Source organism: Trachypithecus francoisi, unplaced genomic scaffold (assembly GCF_009764315.1).
Source record: "Trachypithecus francoisi isolate TF-2019V2 unplaced genomic scaffold, Tfra_2.0 Lachesis_group14, whole genome shotgun sequence".
NCBI lineage: Eukaryota > Metazoa > Chordata > Mammalia > Primates > Cercopithecidae > Trachypithecus > Trachypithecus francoisi.
In genome coordinates this window covers 51,725,288-51,745,332 of record NW_022681459.1, presented here as the reverse complement: position 1 = coordinate 51,745,332, position 20,045 = coordinate 51,725,288, and the positions used below count along the sequence as shown (strand labels likewise).

General features: G+C 63.7%; 1 protein-coding gene across 6 annotated transcripts in view; it reads right to left on the bottom strand.

Moving 5' to 3' along the window:
• The window catches only part of PLXNB2 (plexin B2), a 33,088-nt gene extending 13,585 nt beyond the window's left edge, over nt 1-19,503 (bottom strand). The window contains exons 1-6 of one of the 6 annotated variants that reach the window (XM_033233472.1): nt 19,399-19,503; nt 7,156-7,208; nt 6,503-6,555; nt 1,271-2,351; nt 721-903; nt 504-632 (exon numbers count right to left, since the gene is read on the bottom strand). In XM_033233472.1, the coding sequence (XP_033089363.1) occupies nt 504-632; nt 721-903; nt 1,271-2,338 (1,380 nt within the window). In that variant the 5' untranslated portion in view covers nt 2,339-2,351; nt 6,503-6,555; nt 7,156-7,208; nt 19,399-19,503. Of the gene's footprint in view, nt 1-503; nt 633-720; nt 904-1,270; nt 2,352-5,550; nt 5,723-6,502; nt 6,556-7,155; nt 7,209-12,058; nt 12,250-19,398 lie in introns of those variants that run through there. The other 5 variants (XM_033233473.1, XM_033233471.1, XM_033233474.1 and 2 more) reach the window with 5 other exon arrangements.
• Nucleotides 19,504-20,045: the final 542 nt, after the last annotated feature.

Genomic DNA, 20,045 nt, shown 5'->3' with positions numbered 1-20,045 from the left:
GCCATGCCAAGCCCAGTGAAGCCGGGAGTTCTTGGCTGTGGGGTCTCCTGGTGCAGCTCCCGTCCTCTGTACTGGTTCCCTCTGAGGGGTACTCCTAGGCCCGGCCTGAGAGGCTCTTGCACCAACCCCCCACAAGCTTGGGGCCCAGGCCCACGTCCCCCACTGACTGAGCTCACAGAGGCTGTGCCGGGACCCCGTCTTGCCATCCACCCTCAGGAACAACCCTCAGACACCAACCCAGGTCCCTTCCATCAGGACGGGACACAGGTGGGGCCGGAGGGAGAGACCTGGTTGAGACCACACAGGACAGACAGAAGGAGCAGCAGAGACGGGGCAGTGCCAGAGACACAGGATGGAGACACTGCCCGGGACCCGTCCAGCCGCCCCTCTTCCAGCCCAAGGAGAAGGGCCTGGCTCTGCAGCACCCAGTCCTCCTCTGGTTCCCAGGCCTGTCATAAGGGCACACTTGGCCTGGAGTGCTCTGCGCAGTGTGTCTGGCTCACCTTGTCCTGGGTCATGGCGTACAGGCTGGCCAGGTCTCCAGACAGTACCAGGTCGCGCTTCACCCTCTTGTTTATCTCCACAAGGATAGAGTCGTACTCTGAAGAGGTGCCGTTTGGGGTGAGGTACACCTGTGTGCATGAGGGCAGGCTGGTGAGGGTAGGGGCCTTGTGCACAGACAGGCCCTCCAAAGCCTCCCTGCCCCAACCTGGGCCAAACCTTGAGGATGCGGCCGTCAGAGGTGCCCAGAAAAGCCACAGTGTGGTTGTTCTCGGCGGTGACCGTCACGGCCGTCAGGTTCAGGCCTCCACGCTGCAGCACAGCTGTGGCTTTGAGCCCATCGCGGCTGCCCAGTGGGTAGGGCAGGTGTTCCGAGCCACACGGGAAGCTCTGGCTGGAGCCCTGCGGACCACAGCGGGTCAACGGCAGGCAGACCCCCTGTTCTGAAGGGCCCTCCCCACTCGGGCTCCAAGACTTGGGACAGGCCCTTCCCTTCGGCACATGTGCCCCACACACGTCCCCGAGAACAGGGCCCACAGGGCAGGGAGCCCCACCGTGCTGTTGTGTGACCCAGTGCCCGACACAGGCCTGGGACTGGTGCCGGCGTGAATGGCACTGAGACATGCAGCACCCACCCACGCGAGCACCCACGCTGGCGAGAACCACGGCCACACTGCTCATGTGCACCCTCCCCAGCAGGCTGGGACACGCAAACCCACACACGGACGCCTGCAGTCCGGGCCCCGCAAGAACACACTGAGGCCCATACCAGCGCGTGGCCGCCACACAGGATATCGCCGTGGAAGGGCTTGTAGAAGATGTCACGGGATGATTCCCAGGTGCCTGTGTAGCAGGCGTTGCGGTTGGCCTCCATCTTGGCGTGCACTTCGTCCAGCGGGAACAGGCAGAGGCCCGCACCGGGCCCTCCACTGCTCCGGCTGTCTCTGCTGAAGACAGCGTACAGCACCCTGCCAGAGCCAGGCGCGGCCACGGAGGCTGCCAGGCAGGTGCCAAAGGCCGCGGCATTGGCGTCGGGGTCCCGGCACTGCAGGTCCATCTCCAGGTAGGAGTAGTAGTTGGGGTCCTCTCTGCACATGCGGGCCAGCAGCGTGCGGTTCTGGGCCGGGTGCTTGTCCTGCTGGTTGAAGACAAAGAAGACGTAGGGGCCGTCCTCGAAGGCCGCCACGAACTGCTGTGTGTTGGTGGACAGGTAGCCGGCCTTGTAGGTGGCGTGGTCCGTGTAGGCTTCGAAGGCCTCCCTGCTGTCGGTCCGGTCCAGCAGCCGGGTGCTCACGATGATGCCGTTGTCGTGCGGCCCGTTGCCTTTGCCCACAAACAGCACGCGGTCGCCGGGACCCGTGGAGCTCACCAGCCCCACCGTGGCCACGCCCTCGTCATTGCTGGCCACGAAGGACTTCTCGCCGCTGCCGTCCTCGTAGAACAGGCGGAGGGAGATGTTGCTCAGGGCACGCAGGGCGCAGATGCCCTTGAAGAGGCTCCCGCACTCCACCAGGCGCTTCCTGGGAGGGTCGAGCAGCAGCAGCTGGTTGACGTTGTCGGTCATCTCAGCCTCATGGCACTGGCTGGCCTCGATGGGCGGCGTGCACTTCTTGTTGTCCAGGGCCGGGCCCGTGGCCACCTGCTGCTCCAGCTGCAGCTTGGCATCCAGCTGGTAGAGGGCATTCACCGCCCCCAGGTACACCACGCCTGAGGCCTCGTCTACAGCCAGGTGGTTCAGCTCTCTCTCGCTGCGGAAGAAGTCCAGCTTGCGGGACCTCAGGCTGGCAGCCGCGCCCAGCAGGCCCAGCAGGGTCAGGGCCCAGAGCCGCAGTGCCATTGCCCCTGGCACCCTGTGGGAAGAGTGAAGGGTCAGGGGAGCCCTGGCCCAGAGGACCCCCCATCAAATCCCTCTCCGGTCCCTGCCCCAAGCGTCAGAACATGGGACAGAGAGGATCGTGCCACTCCACGAACTGAGGAACCCGGAGCTCTGCCCCTTCCTGCTTCACACCCCCGCCATCCTCAAGACCTCGCTGGAGACCACCTCCCAGCCCTCCTCAAGGCCACCTTGACCAACCACTGGGGCCAAGGCACTGCCACTGCCCGCTCCGGGATCCCTCCCGGAGGTGCTCACAACACCGGCAGGCCTATTCCCGAGGCAAGGAGTCGATGCCCCCAGAAAGGCTCTCAGGTGCTCACACACATGCCCCCGACCTGTGACCCCAAGGAACTCCAGGTGGTCGGGAGGCACTGGCCCCAGCGCACAGGCTCAGGCTGACAGACAGACCCCTGGACGTTAGAACAGGCAGCTCACACATGGGGCGGAGGCAAAGTACATGGGAAATTGGAGGCTCGGGTGAGAGCGAGGGGTGAAGGACACGGGAAACTGGAGGCTCGGGTGAGGGCAAGGGGTGTACTGTGCATACCCCAGCAAGTGCACATGCTGTTTACAACTGCCCACCAGAGCCCCAGGCAGCCTGACTGCCCACCAGAGCCCCCGGGGCCCTGACCACCTCCAGGTCCCCTGCCCTGGTACAACAGTGGAAGCCAGCAATCACCAAGCGATCACCCACCACTCCTCACACTTGGCCCATGCCGCCCCCAGGGCAGAGCCTCTGATGTGGACACAGGGGAGGCAAGAAGGGGACCTGGGGAGCCGTGAGCAGCTCCAAATCCACCAGGTCTCAGAAGGGGAGGCCCCCACGTCTGCGGGCTGGACAGGCTGTGTCCATATGTGTGTGTGTAACTGAGCACGTTTCGGTGTGGTCTCTGTGCCTGGGTCCGGCCCGGGTCCGGGTGGATGAGAGGAATGTGTGATGTGACAGGTGAGCTGCTGAGGACCAGGCTGAGTTAAGGGTCTCCCAACAGGAGGATGATCCAAGGCCACCCAGGACGTGCGTGGTCCTCCCTCCTTCCTTCCCTACCAAACTCATGTGCATCTTAGGGGCTCAGACACAAGCGGCAGACAGGACCCTTCTGCCTCTGAGCTCTTCCTCAGGGTGGTCCGTCCCTCTCACGCTAGGGACCCTGCTCCATCCTGGCCAGTGATCCCTGCATCAGCCTCCCCACCAGTGCCCCCTCCTCATGCTCCCAACCACCCCCACTCCTGGGCCCACCGTCATCTTCCCTGAGTGCACCAATACTGGGGGCTCCCAGGTGTACAGGGCAGCCCTGCCATGGCAGGTGCCAAGGGGGTCCAGACCTGATGGCAAAGGGTCACGAGGGATGCAGGCCCACCCCGTGCCTCCAGAGGGACTGCCACACCCTCTCAGGCCACCGCAAGTGTCACCTCCCTGCATACGTCTCATCCCTTCAAAACGCAATCCTCTTTCTCACCACCTATTTGAAAGTTCTGCTGGGCCTGGTGGCTCACGCCTGTAATGTCTGTAATCCCAGCACTTTGGGAGGCCGAGGCAGGCGGATCACAAGGTCAGGAGATTGAGACCAGCCTGGCCAACGTGGTGAAACCCCATCTCTACTAAAAACACAAAAAATTAGCCGAGCATGCTGGCACCTGCCTGTAGTCTCAGCTACTCTGGAGGCTGAGGCAGAGAATCGCTTGAAGCCGGGAGGTGGAGGTTGCAGTGAGCCGAGACTGCGCCACTGCACACCAGCCTGGGTGACAGAGCGGAACTCTGTCTCAAAAAAAAAAAAAAAAAAAAAGTTTTAAGTGTGGAAAGAACAAGTCACAAAATGCAAATGTTTCCACATCCCTGTGTCTCTGACGGCCAGGCTGAGCCATGACAGCCTTGTGACCCATTTCTCAGGTGAAGAAACTGAGGCACGGAGTGGAATTTGCCCAAGGCCACACCGTGGGCATGGGTGGGGCTGGGATTCTGACCTGCAGTGGGAGCAGCTTGGCCTCTGACCACTGTGTTTCTCCACCCTCTGACAGCCCCCCTGGCCCCTGTGGCCTCTGTCCTCCCAGGAGGGCAAGGAAGCCCACTCTGTTGCTCTGTAGGCAGGGTGTTTCTCCCGAGCCTCAGCTTTGGGTGAAGCCGCATCTACTGGCACAGCTGCCCTCCACCTGCCCGTGGCACCCCGTTCTGATTGCCCTCACGCTTCCTGAAATCTCTTGACGTGCGACCAAGATGCAACCAACCGACAACATCTGAACCACCCCAGGGCCGGCATGAGTGAGACAGGGCTGCACTGGCCTTCCTGCTCCCTGGGGACGCGCCCATCAGACAGGCAGCTCCTGCGCGGCACAGAACCCCCTCCCTGCACTGGGGATTCAGTGCTCAGCTGCTGCCCAGCTCCTGAAGCCCCCTGCCCAACCCCTGGAGCCCTCAGGTGCCCATGAGCGCAGCAGCTACTGGGAGAGGTGACCACCCACAGGCTAGGGAGTTCCTGGCCACTTGGTGGCAGAGAGGCTGGGCAGGGCCAGGGGACCCCAGGCTTCACCCCGATGGGGTGATCAGCCAGAAGATGCCGGCTTTAGTGAGAAACAGGAAGATTCTACAAGCCCACGGGAACCTCTGGGCGTGATCTTGGGGGAGGGAGTTCTATGCCCAGCTCAGCCAGGGTCCCCCGCTGTGGCTCAGTGGCCTGTCCGGGGGAGAGGAGAGGAGGGTACAGAAGTCCCAGGCCTCCAGGAGAGGCCCATAGGCAACAGCTCCAGCCCATGGCCCTACCAGGGAGGAGCAGCGCCTGCCCGAAGGCCCCCCAACCCCTGCCGCGCCCCTCTCCCACCCACGGCCATCCGGGGGCAGGTCCCGCAGGCCCCCGCCTTCTAAGTGCACCCAGTGGCGCCAGCGGGGGCAGGCAACGACCAGGCCCCTCGGCCCTGCGCCCAGGCCTGCTGCCCTCCCCTACCGGCCCAGCTCGCCCGCGCTGTGCAGCTCCCGGGAATGAATGGAATGCAGCCGGGAAGGGAGTGCGGGGGCGGCGTGGGGGCGGGGCCCACGGTCCCCTTGGATCTGACCCGGACTGCGGTGGGGCAGCCTGGAGAACCCTGCGGCGCCCCCAGCCCCAGGAAAAGCAATGGCTCTGGGCCCCCACCGGCCACCCCTCACCCGTCCCCATCAACTTCCACCCAGGCAAGCCACTCACCCACCCACCAGTGCTGTAGGGGCCCCGGTGCTGGAGAAAGGCTCTCCTGTCCCTGCCAGGGGCTGGCACACCATAAGTGCTCAATAAACACCACTGTGTGCCACCAGGGAAAGCCTGACTCGGCCCGTGCTCCCAGGGCCCCACCGGCCCAGGCCTTCCAGGGTGGCAGGTGCGGCTGGGGTGACACCCTACAGGTAGCAGCTGCTTTCTCGTTCCTGGACAAACAAAGCCTCAGGTGACCTGCCTGCCCAGGCCCAGGAGCAAAGGGCAACCCACCGGACCAGCAGCAAAGCTCAGGCAGTGCAGGAGGCGCCCGGCACAGCCAGCTCCGCTTCCTGCTGCCTGTGTTCCTGGAACAGGAGGGAGGGCTGGCGGCAGGCACTTCCTGTTTTGAAGCCCTCCTGGGACCCCCACTTACGGGGCTGGCGGGGATTTCCTCAGGCCCTCTGGTGCCTTCCTCCTGGCTGAAACTTGGAGGGGCACTTTGAGGAGGCCACACCGACTCTGGCTGCTGCTGGCCCACCAAGCGTCTGCACGGGCACCCCCATCACCACATCTCCAACGCCCAAATTCCCAGCCCTAATGTACTCTGGCTGCTGCTGGCCCACCAAGCGTCTGCATGGGCACCCCCATCACCACATCTCCAATGCCCAAATTCCCAGTCCTAATGTCCCAGAACCCGGTGCCCCAGTCTCACTGCAGACCACTCCACCTGAGCGAAAGCTTGGCCTCAGAGAACCAGGGAGGCCTCACCGCGTGCTGTGGGCAGGGAAGCTCCCTACTTCCATCCAGGCCAGGCCATGGGAGGAGCAGCAGAGTGACACGTATGGTTGAAACCTGGCTGGACAGAGGCTTGCAGACACCACATAGCAATTCTAGGTACTTCCAGCCTCCCTGTCCACATGGCCCCAGCCACCCACTGCCTTTCCCAGGTGGGGTGCAGCCCCCTCACCGAGGCTCCAGTGATCCAGCTCAGTTTCTGCTCCAGGCCAGCATCGAGATTCTCTAGGAGGCAAAGGAGAGATGCCGGTCACAAGAGAAGCCCCACCAGCTGTGGAGCCCCCACCTCTGTCCCATGCTGGCGGGGGCTGGGGGAAGAAACAGCCCACAGGACCCCATCTGGCCTTTGCCTTCTCTGGCTCCTGCACAGCCCCTTCCTCAGACACCTCCAGGGCTCCTGGCACTCCCCTCTGTCAGAGGCTTTCTGCCTGTTTAAACTAGGTATGGCTATTACTTTGCTTAAAATAAAAGTTGCTTTCTGAGGTCAGGCACAGTGGCTCACACCTGTAATCCTAGCACTTTAGGAGGCCGAGGCGGGCGGATCACGAGGTCAAGAGATGGAGACCATCCTGGCGAACACGGTGAAACCCCGTCTCTACTAAAAATACAAAAAAATTAGCCAGGTGTGGTGGCGGACGCCTGTAGTCCCAGTTATTCAGGAGGCTGAGTCAGGAGAATGGCGTGAACCTGGGGGGTGGAGCCTACAGTAAGTGGAGATCGCACCACTGCACTCCAGCCTGGGTGACAAAGTCAGACTCCGTCTCAAAAAAAAAAAAAAAAGTTGCTTTCTGAAAAATACACCCATGACCCCGAAATTTCACTTACTAGCTGTGTGACCTTGGGCAAGTTACTTAACTTCTCTGTGCCTCATTCCCCATCTGTGGAATGGAGAGAGAATAGTAAGCTACCCCCAGGGGTTTATAAGGACTAAATGAATTCATTCACAAAAAGTCTCAGAGTGTTACACTGTAGCATTCAGCAATGCTTGCTATTGTATCTTCCCTTGCTATTGTATCTTCTAGTTCTGGATAAACACCCACTATACCCACAGGGAGGCACAGACCCAGGGTGCTTCTCGGCATGGTTGGCTTTAGCGAAAATGTGGCAGCCACCCAGCATCCCACCAGAGGATACTGTGGAAGACTACATGGTAGATGCACGTGTGTCTGTGCTGACTCTGATAGGGAAGTCTGAGTGCAGGGTTTGGCCCCATCCATCTCTGAGAGGCTCCAGAAGCCCTCAATCCAAATTCAAAATAGTGGCCGGCTGCGGTGGCTCACGCCTATAATCCCAGCACTTTGGGAGGCTGACGCGGGCAGATCACGAGGTCAGGAGTTCAAGACCAGCCTGACCAACATGGTGAAATCCCATCTCTACTAAAAATACAAAAATTAGCCAGGCGTGGTGGTGCGCGCCTGTAATCTCAGCTACTCGGGAGGCTGAGGCAGAAGAATTGCTTGAACCAGGGAGGCAGAGGTTGCAGTGAGCAGAGATCATGCCACTGCACTCCAGCCTGGGCAGCAGAGCGAGACTCCGTCTCAAAAAAAGAAAAGAAAATAGTGGTGAACTTTGGGAGCAAGGAGGAGGCCACTGCACTCCAGTCCAGGCTGGAGTGATACTGTCTTAAAATACACACACACACACACACACACACACATACCCCACAAGAAAACAGTTCAAGGAACTTGGACTACACCATGAACTGGCCGGGTGTGGTGGTGCAGCCTGAAGTCCCAGGTACTGAGGAGGCTGAGGCAGCATAGCTTGAGCCCAGGAGGTTTAGGCTCCAGTGAACTGTGATTGTGCCACTGCACTCCAGCCTGGGCAACAGAGCGAGACCCTGACTCTAAGATTAAAGCAGAACATAAGTTTAAGACTATATTTACATATTGCTTGTCTAAAAAAAACCTGAGCCAGGCACGGTGGCTCACACCTGTAATCCCAGCACTTTGGGAGGCTGAGGCGGGCGGATCACCTGAGGTTGCAGTGAGCCGAGATGGTGTCACTGCACTCCAGCCTGGGGAAAGAGCAAGACTCTGTCTCAAAAAAAAAAAAAAAAAGAAAAAGGAAAAGGAAAGAAAGAAAAAAAAGAAAGTAGGCTCCACTGTGCCTCAGGACGTGACTCTCCAGGCCCTCAACAGCCACCGCCACAGCCAAGGTTCAGCTACTGAATCCTGCTCAGGCCCGAGTCCACTCCAGCCTGGCTAGGTTGGGTGCCAGCAAAGCGCATCCTCCGGCACGGCCAGGCCCCGCTCTCCTCCCGCCCCACTAGGATCCTCATGTGCCCTGTGCAGCAGGACCCAGGGTTGGACATGCAGTGACACCAGCACCGGGGAGGCGGGAAGGGAGGTGAGCGCCACAGCTGTGCATGGATTGTGCTACCGTGCTGCACAGGTAAGGGTTAACCCAGCCAAAGGGCTGGGGGAGGATGAGGTTTGACGGGCAGAGAGCGTCCTTTCGACCTGAGACTCAACAGCGCCTTTGTGAAAAGGGCAAACTCCTCTGGCAAACTCAGAAGCCAAAGCACAGGGCAGCACCAGGCCTCCCAAGAAAGCCGGGACCCGCTGGGACTGGAGTGGAGACTGAAGGTCCTGATGGAGGTGGCAGCCATGGTGGTGGCACGGTGCCCCCAGACCTGCCACCCTGAAGGGATGCCATGCCAGCCTGTGTGCCCCTGTGCCCACTCCCTCAGCCTCCTGCAGCCCCCAGACTTCTCCCTGCAGCACACCCCCAGGCCCCAGCCTCCACCGGCCCAGGCCCTGGGGTTGGGGGGATCAGCCAAGGTCAGGGGAGGCTGACCTCCTCCCTGCCCACCCCACACCCCCAGAACAACCTCCTCTGAGAGATCGATCCACTCAGGAAGCCAGAGGCAGGGCCCATACTTCAGTCTCCTGGAAGGGGCTTCCTGCTGTCCTCCTCCCTGGCCCTCACAGTGGAGGAAGGCCATGGATTACCCCTCCCAGAGAATACCACCAGGATCCCTCCACCCTCAGCGTGGGGCCCTTCCTGGCCCAAGTCTACCTCCTCTGCCCGGCCTCTGGCTTCTCCCACCTCCATCCATCTTGCCCTCAACACTGAGCCAGGCTCCATCTCCCCCTCACAGGATTCCCGCTTAGCTATCCCAGAAAAAGGAGTTTCTTCCTTCGGTGGCTGTGGTCACACCCGAGGCTGTTGCACGCAGGGACCTCAAGGCCTGAACTCCAGAGCCAGACCAGTGAGTTCACACCCCAGCTCTGTCACGTTCTGGCTGGCTCACATGGGCCATTCAGAAAGCTGCTCTGTGCCTCAGTTTCCCCATAGGTAGTCTGGGGGTCATTATGGCACCCACCTCAGAGGGCTGCCTTGAGGTTGAGTGGGTGTGGAAATCTTTACAGCTGTGCCCACTCAGAGAAGGCACCCAGGGAATGCTGCCTCACGACATTCCCAAGTCTGTTCACTGTGCTCCCCAGAAAGCCCCTGCCCATCCTTTAGACCCCGAGACAGCCTCTCTAACCCAGCCCCTGAGGGACCGGCCTTGCTCTGTGGTCTGTGGTCTTCACCCATAGGGCCTGGCCACACACCCCCACCCCCCGCCCCAACAAGTCTAAACACTGGATCTGGCCACTGGGCACCTGCCGGTCCAAGCTCAGTGAGCCAGGAAGGGGTGGCGACATGCAGGGGTGGGAGCTAGAAAGTACACCTGCCCCCTTAGGTCACCCCCAGGCCAACAGAGCAGAAGGGTCTCCTCACCCAATCAGAACTCTGATGGGGGCCAAGGGCAGCCCAGGGATGCTGGGCCTCCCCTCTCTGCCCTAGACAGTCTGGGAGGGAGCAGGAGCTGCTTGCTGGCTGGGTGCCTGTGGCCCCCTCCTCGGGTTCCCTTTTTTTTTCTGACCAGCAGCCCCAGGCCCCTTGTACAGGCTGAGTCTGTCTCCCACCCCTCCCACCAGGTAAACGTAAACAAGAGGCATCTAAGGGGGAAGGACAGAGCCCTACTCCAGATGAAGCCAAGAGTGGGGGCTTCCAGGTCCCCCAACTCCTGCCAGCCTTGGTTCTGAGACCGCCCCAAGTCTTGGCTGCACTGGGAGACGGTTCGGCGGGGGGGCTAAAATTGGGGGTTCTCTGCCTTTCAGTATTTTCAAGCAAACAGACTGAGCCATTCTTTTCTTTTCTTTTTTTTGAGACAGAGTCTCACTCTGTCACCCAGGCTGGAGTGCAGGGGCACGACCTTGGCCCACTGCAACCCACGCCTCCCGGGTTCAAGCAATTATCCTGCCTCAGCCTCCCAAGTAGCTGGGACTACAGGTGCACGCCACTACACCTGGCTAATTTTTTGTATTTTAGTAGACATGGGGTTTCACGGTGTTGCCCTGAGTGGTCTCGAACTCCTGAGCTCAGGCAATCCGCGCGCCTCGGCCTCCCAAAGTGCTGGAATTACAGGTGTGAGCCACCACACCCAGCCAGACTAAGCCATTCTTAATGCTAAAATCAAACCAGCACAAAGCAGTCAGGCCCAGTGGGAGGAGGGGCCCAGCTTGGGGGCTGCTCTTGGCCAGGCCAGGCTGTGGGCTCTGGCAGGGGAACCAGAGAGGGCAGGGGCCAGAGGAGGGGGCAGAGGAGGTGCATGGGCACCGGCCAGACCGGGGCCAAGATGGGGACCCAGGCAGCAGCAGCCACGGAGAACTAGGACAGCTCAGGCCTAGGTCTGGTTGGACGGGAGGGGTGGCATGAGCACGCAGGGGTGCTAAGGCTGTGCGGCCCTCCAGGGCTCAAAGGACTGGGGTGGGCACAGGCCCTGCACTGGGGGACCCCGGTGCGGGGGCGGGGGAAGCAGTCTCCACAAAGTGGGCGATTGGCGGCCCCAAGGCCAAGACGCATCTGAGAGTGGCTGTCCCCGAACGGGGAGACAGGCGTCAGAGAAGCCAGGGAGCCCCCGCAGCTAGCAGCCAGAGGGCCGGGCCAAGGCTAGCGACACACGCAAATCTCCAATTAGCCAAAAGCGCTAAACAAATCAGAGGAAACAAAACAGGAGCGCCGGCGAATCCCAGCCTCCGCTGTTTTCAAAACAAGCTCGAGGGGGGCGCCGCGGGGCGGGGGCCCGGGGGGTCGGCAAGGACCCCGGCCGCCCCTCCCCGCAGCACCGCGCCCGTAGGTAGACGCGGGGAGGGACTGGTCCGAGAGCGCGCGGGAGACCCGGCGAGGGCGAGCCCGGCGGCGCCGCCACCCAGCCTCACCCGCCGGTGACCCGGGCCAGAGTTCAGCCCAGGAGGCGGGGGCGGCCCCCCGGAGCCAGAGGGGCGGGGAGGAGTGCCTCCGGGTGGGTCTGCGAGCCCGGTATCCGGCCAGAGCCAAAAGCTGGCACCCCGGCCTGTTCCTGCCGGACAGACCCAGGTGGCACAGCCCCTCCCCCCGGCGCCAGCGCCGCCAGACTCCCCGGAGGGCGCAGAACGGTTGCCTGGGAGCCAGGGGCAGAGCGCGCCCGGGGCCAGGAAGCGCGGGGACGAGGCTCGGGCCTCCTCGGCGCCGCCCACTGCCCCCCGCAAGCCCGAGCTCCGCAGCCACCTCCCGGGGACTCCAGCGCCCCGTCCGCCTCTCGACCCCGCGCACCTGGCGCGCACCTGGAGGGAGCACGTGGCCGCCTCTGGGACAAACCTCACCAGGCCGGGAACCCAGGGGGCGGGTGGGAGCCTGACCCGAGTGACAATGACGGCGGCGGCGACAGGAGACATCGTCCCCGCGGGGCGCTCACCTGGTGTCAGGCACACCGGAGCGCGCGAACGGCCATTACCTAAGTCCTCCGGGCCGGGGAAGGGGCGCGGGGAGCGGCTCCGCCCCGCCGATGGTGGCTCCGCCCGTGCCCCGGTCGGTCTCAGGGCTCGGCCCCTCCCGGCCCAGCTGCCAATCATGCACAACCCTGCCCAGAACAGCCTCCCGCAGGACTCTGGACCCAGGGTCAAGGCCAGACTCACCCGGGGCAAAGGCCGAGCGCTCCCGGCACAACCCGACCTAGGAACTGGGGTGGGGCGGGGCGGGGCTCCAGGGACAGACTGACGTCGCGGGCCTGAGCCTCGCGTCACCGTCTACAGCCTTCCCCGCTGGACTCTCGGCCGAGGACCCCTCCCAGGTGGAGGCCGTCGCACCTCTTCCCCGCCAGCCTGGTTCCAGGGCAGGGCTCCTTCTTTGGGCCAGCCTCCTCTGCAGTCTGGGCTCTGGGTCCCAGCAGGAAAAGTCACCCTGGCTGGTGGCAGCAACAGGGTCACCAGCCCAGGATCCTGGGGGTGCCTCAAGAAGCCCCAGCTCCTCCTGTCACCTGCTCCAGCCGGGTTGGTCACAGGCCCCACTGGTCCACACCTCCTGATGCACCCAGGCCACCTGGTACCCAGGGCCTCTGTATCTAGCCCTGGCCCTCAGGCACCCCTGAGCTCACCTGGCCATGCCCAAGGGGCCCGCCCCAGCCCCCTGCCTGCCTCACCCGCCCCAGCCCCCTCCCCGCCTCGGTACCAAGTGCAGTCCCTGTATATGGTGGGTTCCCTAGACCAGGGCCACAGGCTGCCCTCCCATCCCACACGCAGCTTCGAGGCCCTCCTCAGCCTCCTCTCTGGCCACCGCCCACTGGCGCATCTGGAGGATGGTCCTCGCCAGCCCTGACAGAAGGTGGGATCCAGTTGGCTATGGTGCCCTGTCCCCCACATGCGCCAGGCCTGCAGAACCACTCTCCTCAGCCATCCCTTTTGGGGTCCCAGCCCCCATCCTGTCCAGCCTGGGCACGGCTGCAGCCCCCTCTTGATACACAGCGGTCCTTCGGGTCAGAAATCTGGGCAGTGCAAGGCTCCCACCAATGTCCCTGTGCTTCCTGAGGACCTCCTGTGGGAGGGGCGGGCACTGCCAGGCGCTCGGGGCACACACATGAAACTGGTGGCCACCGCAGGAACCACCAGCTCATCAGGACAGGACATGTGGTCAGACAGCTGGCGGCCACAGAGGGACTCTCATGGGATTCTGGGGCTCAGTCACTTGGAGTCTCTCCTGAAAGGAGGCCTCCCGGCCCACCGGCGCCCAGCCCCACCTGCAGGCTCTCCTCTGAGTGGCCCCCACGCATCTCCCCCTTTCCAGTTCAACCCCACAGCACCCAGCTGCTCAGAGACCAGGTCCTGCCTGGATGCAGCTGGCTCAGGACCAGCCCCCGCCCACAGCCCCCTTCTCACCCCTGGGGTGGGTGTGGGGGGTGGATGGGTGAGGCCCCAGCCAGTGAGCAGTAACCAAGGCCTGTAATCTCCCCGTCAGCCTGTCAGAGCCTCAGTGGTCACCCCAGCCCCGCCTCTCCCATCACTGCTGAACCCCACAATTAGCTTGGGGCGCCGCGCCAAGCCTGTGTGCCAGACACCACTTGCACACATGACCACACATGTGCAGACACACACGGCTGGGTGCTGCCGGAAGAGCTCTGCCAACAGGGTCTTACCCCAACACCCAGAACTCGTCTCCAGTACAAAGAGCCTGGGAGAGATACCTCAGGCTGGGGCACTTGGGTTGAGAGGGGCAGTGGGTGGCTGGGATCTTGGCAGTAGGGTTCTCAGAGCCCGGCACGCCTGGAGCCCCGAGGGAGGGGCCGTGTGTGGCATGGGGAGGGGGGCGGGGGCAGGGCTGTCTCAGCAGGGGAGAGGGGCTGCGTCGGCCCAGGATGACTTGGGGGTGGCATGGGGGAAGGGAGGGCAGAGGTAGGGCCGTCTCAAAAGAGGAAAGGGGCTATGTCGGCCCAGGATGAGTTGGGGGCTGGTGAGGCACAGGGTGCTGGGCAGGATCTGGGTCCAGGCCAAGGGTGAGCCGCCCCAGGATGTGGGCTGGGCCCCACAGGGGCAAACACTCAGGGCTTTGGGAGGCCAGAAGGACCGGGATTTCCCAATGAGGAAATGCCCATCTCAGAGTCGGGGCAGGACAGTGAGTGGGAGGTGAAGCCGGTGGCCGGCGCTGTGTGGGGAGGTGGGTGCCCCTGGAGGCCAGGTCCAGTCCCTTGCTCCACGCGGGGGCTTGCTCTGTTCATGGTGGAGCTGAGGACTTCGAACCCCCCAGGGACTGGTCAAGGGTCACTGGGCCCCAGGTCTAGATGCGGAACTGGGGGACCCACCGGCGAGCTTTGCTGGGCCTGGGTGGCCTGCCTGGGGCGCCCCGCCTTCCCGCCCTCCTCCCTAACATCCTTTTCTCCTGAGGTCCCTCAGGGTGGTCACCAGATCAGGCCTGGTGCCAAGATGGGAGTGGGGAGGCCAAGCCCCTCAGCTCCCCTGGCCAATCTCTGAGGCTGAGAGGGAGTGGGGGGCCATGCTGGAGCACCTCCCTCCCACCACCTGCCCCTCGCCCCTGTCAACTGCTGGCTCCACTTAAAATAGCTTCTCCGCCTCGCTGGTGGGAGGGAGGCTCTGGTGTCAAGCCGGTGAGGCTGGAGCAGGGCTGGGCACAGGGCCTGGGCTCAGCTGTGTTCTGCGCCCTCCATCTCCTCCAAAGCAGGCCCCAGCCCTGAAAACACACCTGGCAGGGCTGGGGTACACAGAGTCCTCACCTCCTGCTGGTCCTCAAACCCCATTCTCCATGGCTAGGTCCCTGAAAGACTTGGATTACCCCCAAGCCCCCTGCCATCCCGCCAAGCTGTGGCCCCCATGCCACCCTACCACCTCTGAGTCTCACAGGCCCAGGCCTCCCTTGCTTCCCCCAGAAGAGACCCCCCACGCTCCTGCTTCTGGCCTGTCCTCAGAGCCCCAGAACTCACCTAGGTTCAAAGCCAGACCCCAGCTGAGGACGGAGCATGGGCCCCAGGCAGGTGCAGTGAAAATCACAGAGCAGGCTCCTACACCGGGCACTCATGCGGCCTGCGGCATAGCCCCCTGGAATCTGCCTCAGCCTTCAGCACCCCGCCTCGGACCAGCAGGGCAGGCAGGTTCCTCCTCTGAGAAGCCCTCAAAGCTGCCTGGAAGGAGTGGGCAGTGCCCCCAGCCACCAATCTGACCGGTGGTCCAATCTGTCTCTGAGCAGGTGGCATGCTGGCTCGGAGGGTCCCAGACCACAGCAGAAGGTCACCTGGGAAGACAGCCCCAGCCCTGCACAGGGCTTGTGGGCAGGAACGGTCCCAGCCACGGGGCAGATGCCCTTGCCTGGCCCCTCAGGGGGCCGTGTTCACACAGGAGGCCTTCTCAGAGGTGGACACCAAGCACTTTTCCTCTTTCTCACTCTTGCTGTGGGGCCCAGCTGGCGCAGCATCGGGCCCAGAGGTTGGTGCTGGACACTGTGACTCCACCCAGGGCCCCCCTAGGGAAGCTGCTGACCAGCTGTGCCAGAGGGGCCAGGGGTCCTATCCCCAGGAGCCCAGTCCCTGCCCCTGATGCTGCTGCTGCTGGCAGAGCTGGGGGCAGAACTGGGGCAGCACCTCCCTCTCCTGCTCCAGGCCTGGGCCAGGACTCAGCGGGCACTGGAATGAGGAACTATTGGCTTTCAGAAGCCAGGAGACCTCAGGGGGCTGAGGAAGAGAGCCGGGCCTGCCCCCAGGTGCCCTGATCCCAGCCCAGGGCAGTCTCCTCCCTCACCTAGCCTGGGACATGAGGCAGCTCAGGTGTGGTCTCGGCCAGTCCTCGGGGGCCACCCCCAGGGAAGGCCAGCAACCATAGTGGGCCCTCGGTGTGGGCCCGCCTCTGGATGTGAAGGGCTCCAGGATCTGGGATGCAGAGGCAGGACTGTGGGAAACAGAACCTCCAGCTCCTCCGCCAGGCCAGTCCCAGGCTCCTCCCCAGACACATACATCCCCAGGGGGTGGGGCAGACCTGTAGCACCACCAGGGGCAGCCTGCCCCACCATCCCTGGCTCCACTGGGCCTGGGGCCAGTCACTGTCACAGGTTCCTGAATTTCACAGAGCAGGGCGGATCCACTGGGGGGGGGGTGCCAGTGTTCAGGGCCAGGCGGCAGGGGCTCAGCCAATCCCTTCACACACTTGGTCTTCAGAGAGAAGGCTTCTGAGCCAGGAGGGCACTGTGTCAGGGCCTGGCTTGAGGCCACACCTGTGGCTGGGGGAGCCCAGAACAGCACAGGATCCTCCCCTGGTGGGCAGAGAGAGGCAGGGGTCCTTACAATCTGGGGGTATGAGAAGAAGCAGGCCCTGTGTCAAGGGATGTGAAACCACGGAAAGGAAGAAGGTGGAGGAACCTCGTGTAGCCCAGAAAGAGGGAAGCGAGGGCAGCTGCCCTCCCTGGGGCCCCAGAGCCTGAGCACCCCCCACCAGCCGTAGGCTCTGACCCACACTCCCCATCCTGTAATTAGTCAGAGACCCAGTCCCACCCCACCCACAGCCCCATCCCAAACACAAACAGCCACTACCCCTAAGGGAGGGAGGGGCTCTGCCCAGCCCCAACCCCACCGAATCCCCCACCCCCAGAGAACCTGGATCCGCCTCACAGAAGGGAGGTCAAGGCTGGGGGGCCCCTTGCTGGCCACTGGGTGAGTTCTGAGCAGCTCACCACCTCATCCTCAAACCGCATCCAAGGAGGGCTCTGGGTACAAGAGGTTCCCCACCAACTTCCAAGGAGGGCAGCCAGGCTGCAGCCAGAGGGACAGAGGCATGAGCAGAGTGAGAACTCTCAGCTCAGGGGAAGGCAGCCCTCGTGGCAGAGGCCTGGCATCCAAGTGCCTGCCTAGCTTAGAGAAGGCACAATATGAGGTGCCGGAAGACACAGCCTCTCCCAGCCAGTGCACCCCTGCCCACACCCATGTCCCGGGGGACCATCAGTTGCGGCTGACACAGCATGAGGCAGGGGGCAGGACATGGTGAGAATGGACAACGTCCTGGGCTGGGAGGAGGACTGTGCCATATGGGCCCTCCCCAGCACCTTCCAATCCAATCTCTTCTGCTCCACTTCCCTGGGCCAGGGCCAAGCCCCTGGGCTTTCTGCACTTGGGGCCAGCTGCCGGCTCCACCTCCTCGATGTGGTCCCCATGCAGGCTGCTGGGCACACGCCCCGGGTGCACACACAGCATGGACCCAGCAGCCACAGCCCTGGGCACACAGTGTTGCAGATGACTCCTCACACAGACCCTCACAGAGACTGAAGGGGCTTCAGTCTCCCCACCTGTGGGATGGGCTCACAGGCGCCATATCCACCGGGGGTCGTAGGCGAGGCCTGGCTGTCAGAGGGGCTTGGAGGGAGGCTGATCCATTAGTCAGGAGCTTAACAGGGAGTCAGTTGGGGCAGGAGGGCCCCCTGAGGAAGACCCCAGTGCCGTCCCTAGCAGCCTGACCTCGCTCCTGCCTATTCCTCCCTGGCACGCATAGGTCACCGGCACAGGGTGTGTCCCTGAACTTGGGTCTGGAGGGTGCCTCAGAGGCTCTTCAGACTACCGTTGAGGCTTCTCAGGGCGAGGGGGTCCCTGGGCAGGCCCAGAGCTCCTCCCATCCCATGGTCTCCCCCAGAGGGGCCTGGGCCCACTGCAGGCTCAGCAGGGCCTGCTGGGGCCAACCTTGGGGCCTTCTTCAACCCAAAGGTGACGCATCTCCTCCCCGCCCAGTCTGGGCAGCTGCAGTAGAAAGTGGCAGAGCTGCCCGGACTTGCCTGTCCTCCTCCTGGGGCCCTCAACCCACGGCCCGGAAGTGGATCCCTCTCCCACGCTGCAGCCTCCCGCTTCGGGTGACTGGACACGGCTGGATAATCCAAAATAATTCCTTCTTGGCAGGCAGCCGGTGGGGGAGGGGGACTCACATTCCAAACCCTTGTTTTTCTCAGTAACTTCCCTCTACTGGGGCAAGGAACCCCTGGCCAGACCTCAGGCCTCCCAGACCCCCCAGACAGAGGTGGGCCCCCCATAGGAACCTGGAGAGGACTCAGATGTGCCAGGCCCACCTGCTTGCTCCTCAGTCAGCTCCGGGGATTTCTATGCAACATGTAAAAAGCTGACTCGCCACAAAAAAATGCCCGCTGGCCCTGCCCTCCGGGGGACCCTCACCTCTGCAGGAAAGGGAGGGCTCCTCCCACCAGCTGTTCAGCTGTTCCGTGCCAGGGTCATCTGGGCATGGGGCAGGCTGAGAGACCCCAGTTCCTGGCAGCCTCGCTCTCCCACCCGCAAAGGGCTCCTGAGGAAGCTCAACTTTAAAGCCTCGCAGGCTGAGCGGAGCCTCCAAGCAAGGGCCAAAGTCAGACATTAAGTGCGGTGGTGGGGGGGTTCAGGGAAGGTGGGGCCCAGGGAGCCCTCCAGGCCCCCGAGACCTGCCGGGTTTGGGGCCCACCCTCACCCTCACCCTCACCCCCTGTCCTGACTGCCACAGCCCACAGTGGGCAGACAGACCCCTTTCCTCCTTTCCCAGGGAGCTTCGGGAAGAGAAATCAAGGGCCTGGCAGGAAGCTCCAGGGCTCCCGGGCTCTGAGACCCCCAGATGACAGTGAGGCGGGCTCCCCAGATCTGCCGAATAGCCCGACCAGGGGCGCTGGCAGGGCAGGGGCTTCCTGCATGAGCAGGGTGCGGAGGAGCACGGTCAGCAGCGGGGAGGCAGGGCCCGCGCCACCGCTTCCAAGACTTTCTGTGTCTCGGGGTGTCCACCCAGACGCCACCCTGGGAACCGCGAGGAGGCCCAGGCCGTGGGGTCTCGCCAGGTGCGGGTGTTCTCCGCCCTGGTCCCCCCGCGCCAAGCAGGCCCCAGGGGTGCGGGGACGGCCCCCGGGAGCTCGGGCAGAGCCAGGCTCCTGTGCCGCTGAGCCTGGGGCCGGCCCGGAGCGCCTGCACCGCGGGACCATCTCCGCTCGGCGCACGGAGCTCGGCGGCTGAAGAGTGAGAGGCAAGCGCGGAAGAGGGATCCGACGCGGCTCCGGAGGGACGCGCAGCCCCCGCCGGCCGGGCCCGTCCCCCGAGTCCCCACCGGGAAGTGCGTGGGGCGGGAGCTGCCCGGGCCTCGCCGGATGGACCGACGGACGGGGCCCAGGCCCCGGGAGCCCTCCGCGGAGCCGCAGCCGCTGCAGGTCCCCGGGCCCAAGCGCGGCAGGCCCGGGCGGAGCGGCGCTGACGGCGAAGCCCCCCGCGCCCTGCGCGACGTCCCCCGCAGCCCAGTCCCCCGAGCTCGGTACCTGCACGTCCGCCGCCAAGGCTCGATGGCGCCCGGGCCGCGCTCGGCGCTGCGCTCTGGCCCGCGCTGCTGCCATGGAGACGGGGCCTTTGTGTGGCCGAGGAGGGGCCGGAGCGCGCGGGAGCTGCCGGCCCCGCCCCCGACGAGGGAGAGGAGGGGAGGGCGGGGAGAACAGGAGAACGGGGGAGAGGGAGAGGAAAGCAGAGGAGAGAGACGGGGGAGAGAGGGGGGAGGGGGGGAGGGAGGGGGAGGGGAAGGGGAGGGGGGAGGAAACGAGGGGAGAAGGGAGGGGGAGGGGAGGGCAGAAGAGAACGGGAGGGGAGGGCACGGGAAAGGGAATGGAGAACGTGAGGGGAGGGAACAGAGACGGGAAGGGAAGGGAGAATGGGATGGGAGGGGAGGGGCTGGGCCTGCACCCCCTGCGCCCCCCCACGTCTCCCCGTCCCCAGCAGCTACAGCATCGTTGGGTAGGTTTGGGTACCCCAGTTCAGACCCAGGTTCAGCCAGGGCAGCACCCTGCCCACCATGCCGCCGTCCAGGAAGAACGAGCACCCACAGAGGCCCCCTGGCCTGAGCACCCCCACAGGAACCCCACAGGTTTGAGGGGAGCCCAGGGCTTGGCGCTAGGGGAGGGCATTACGGGCGCAC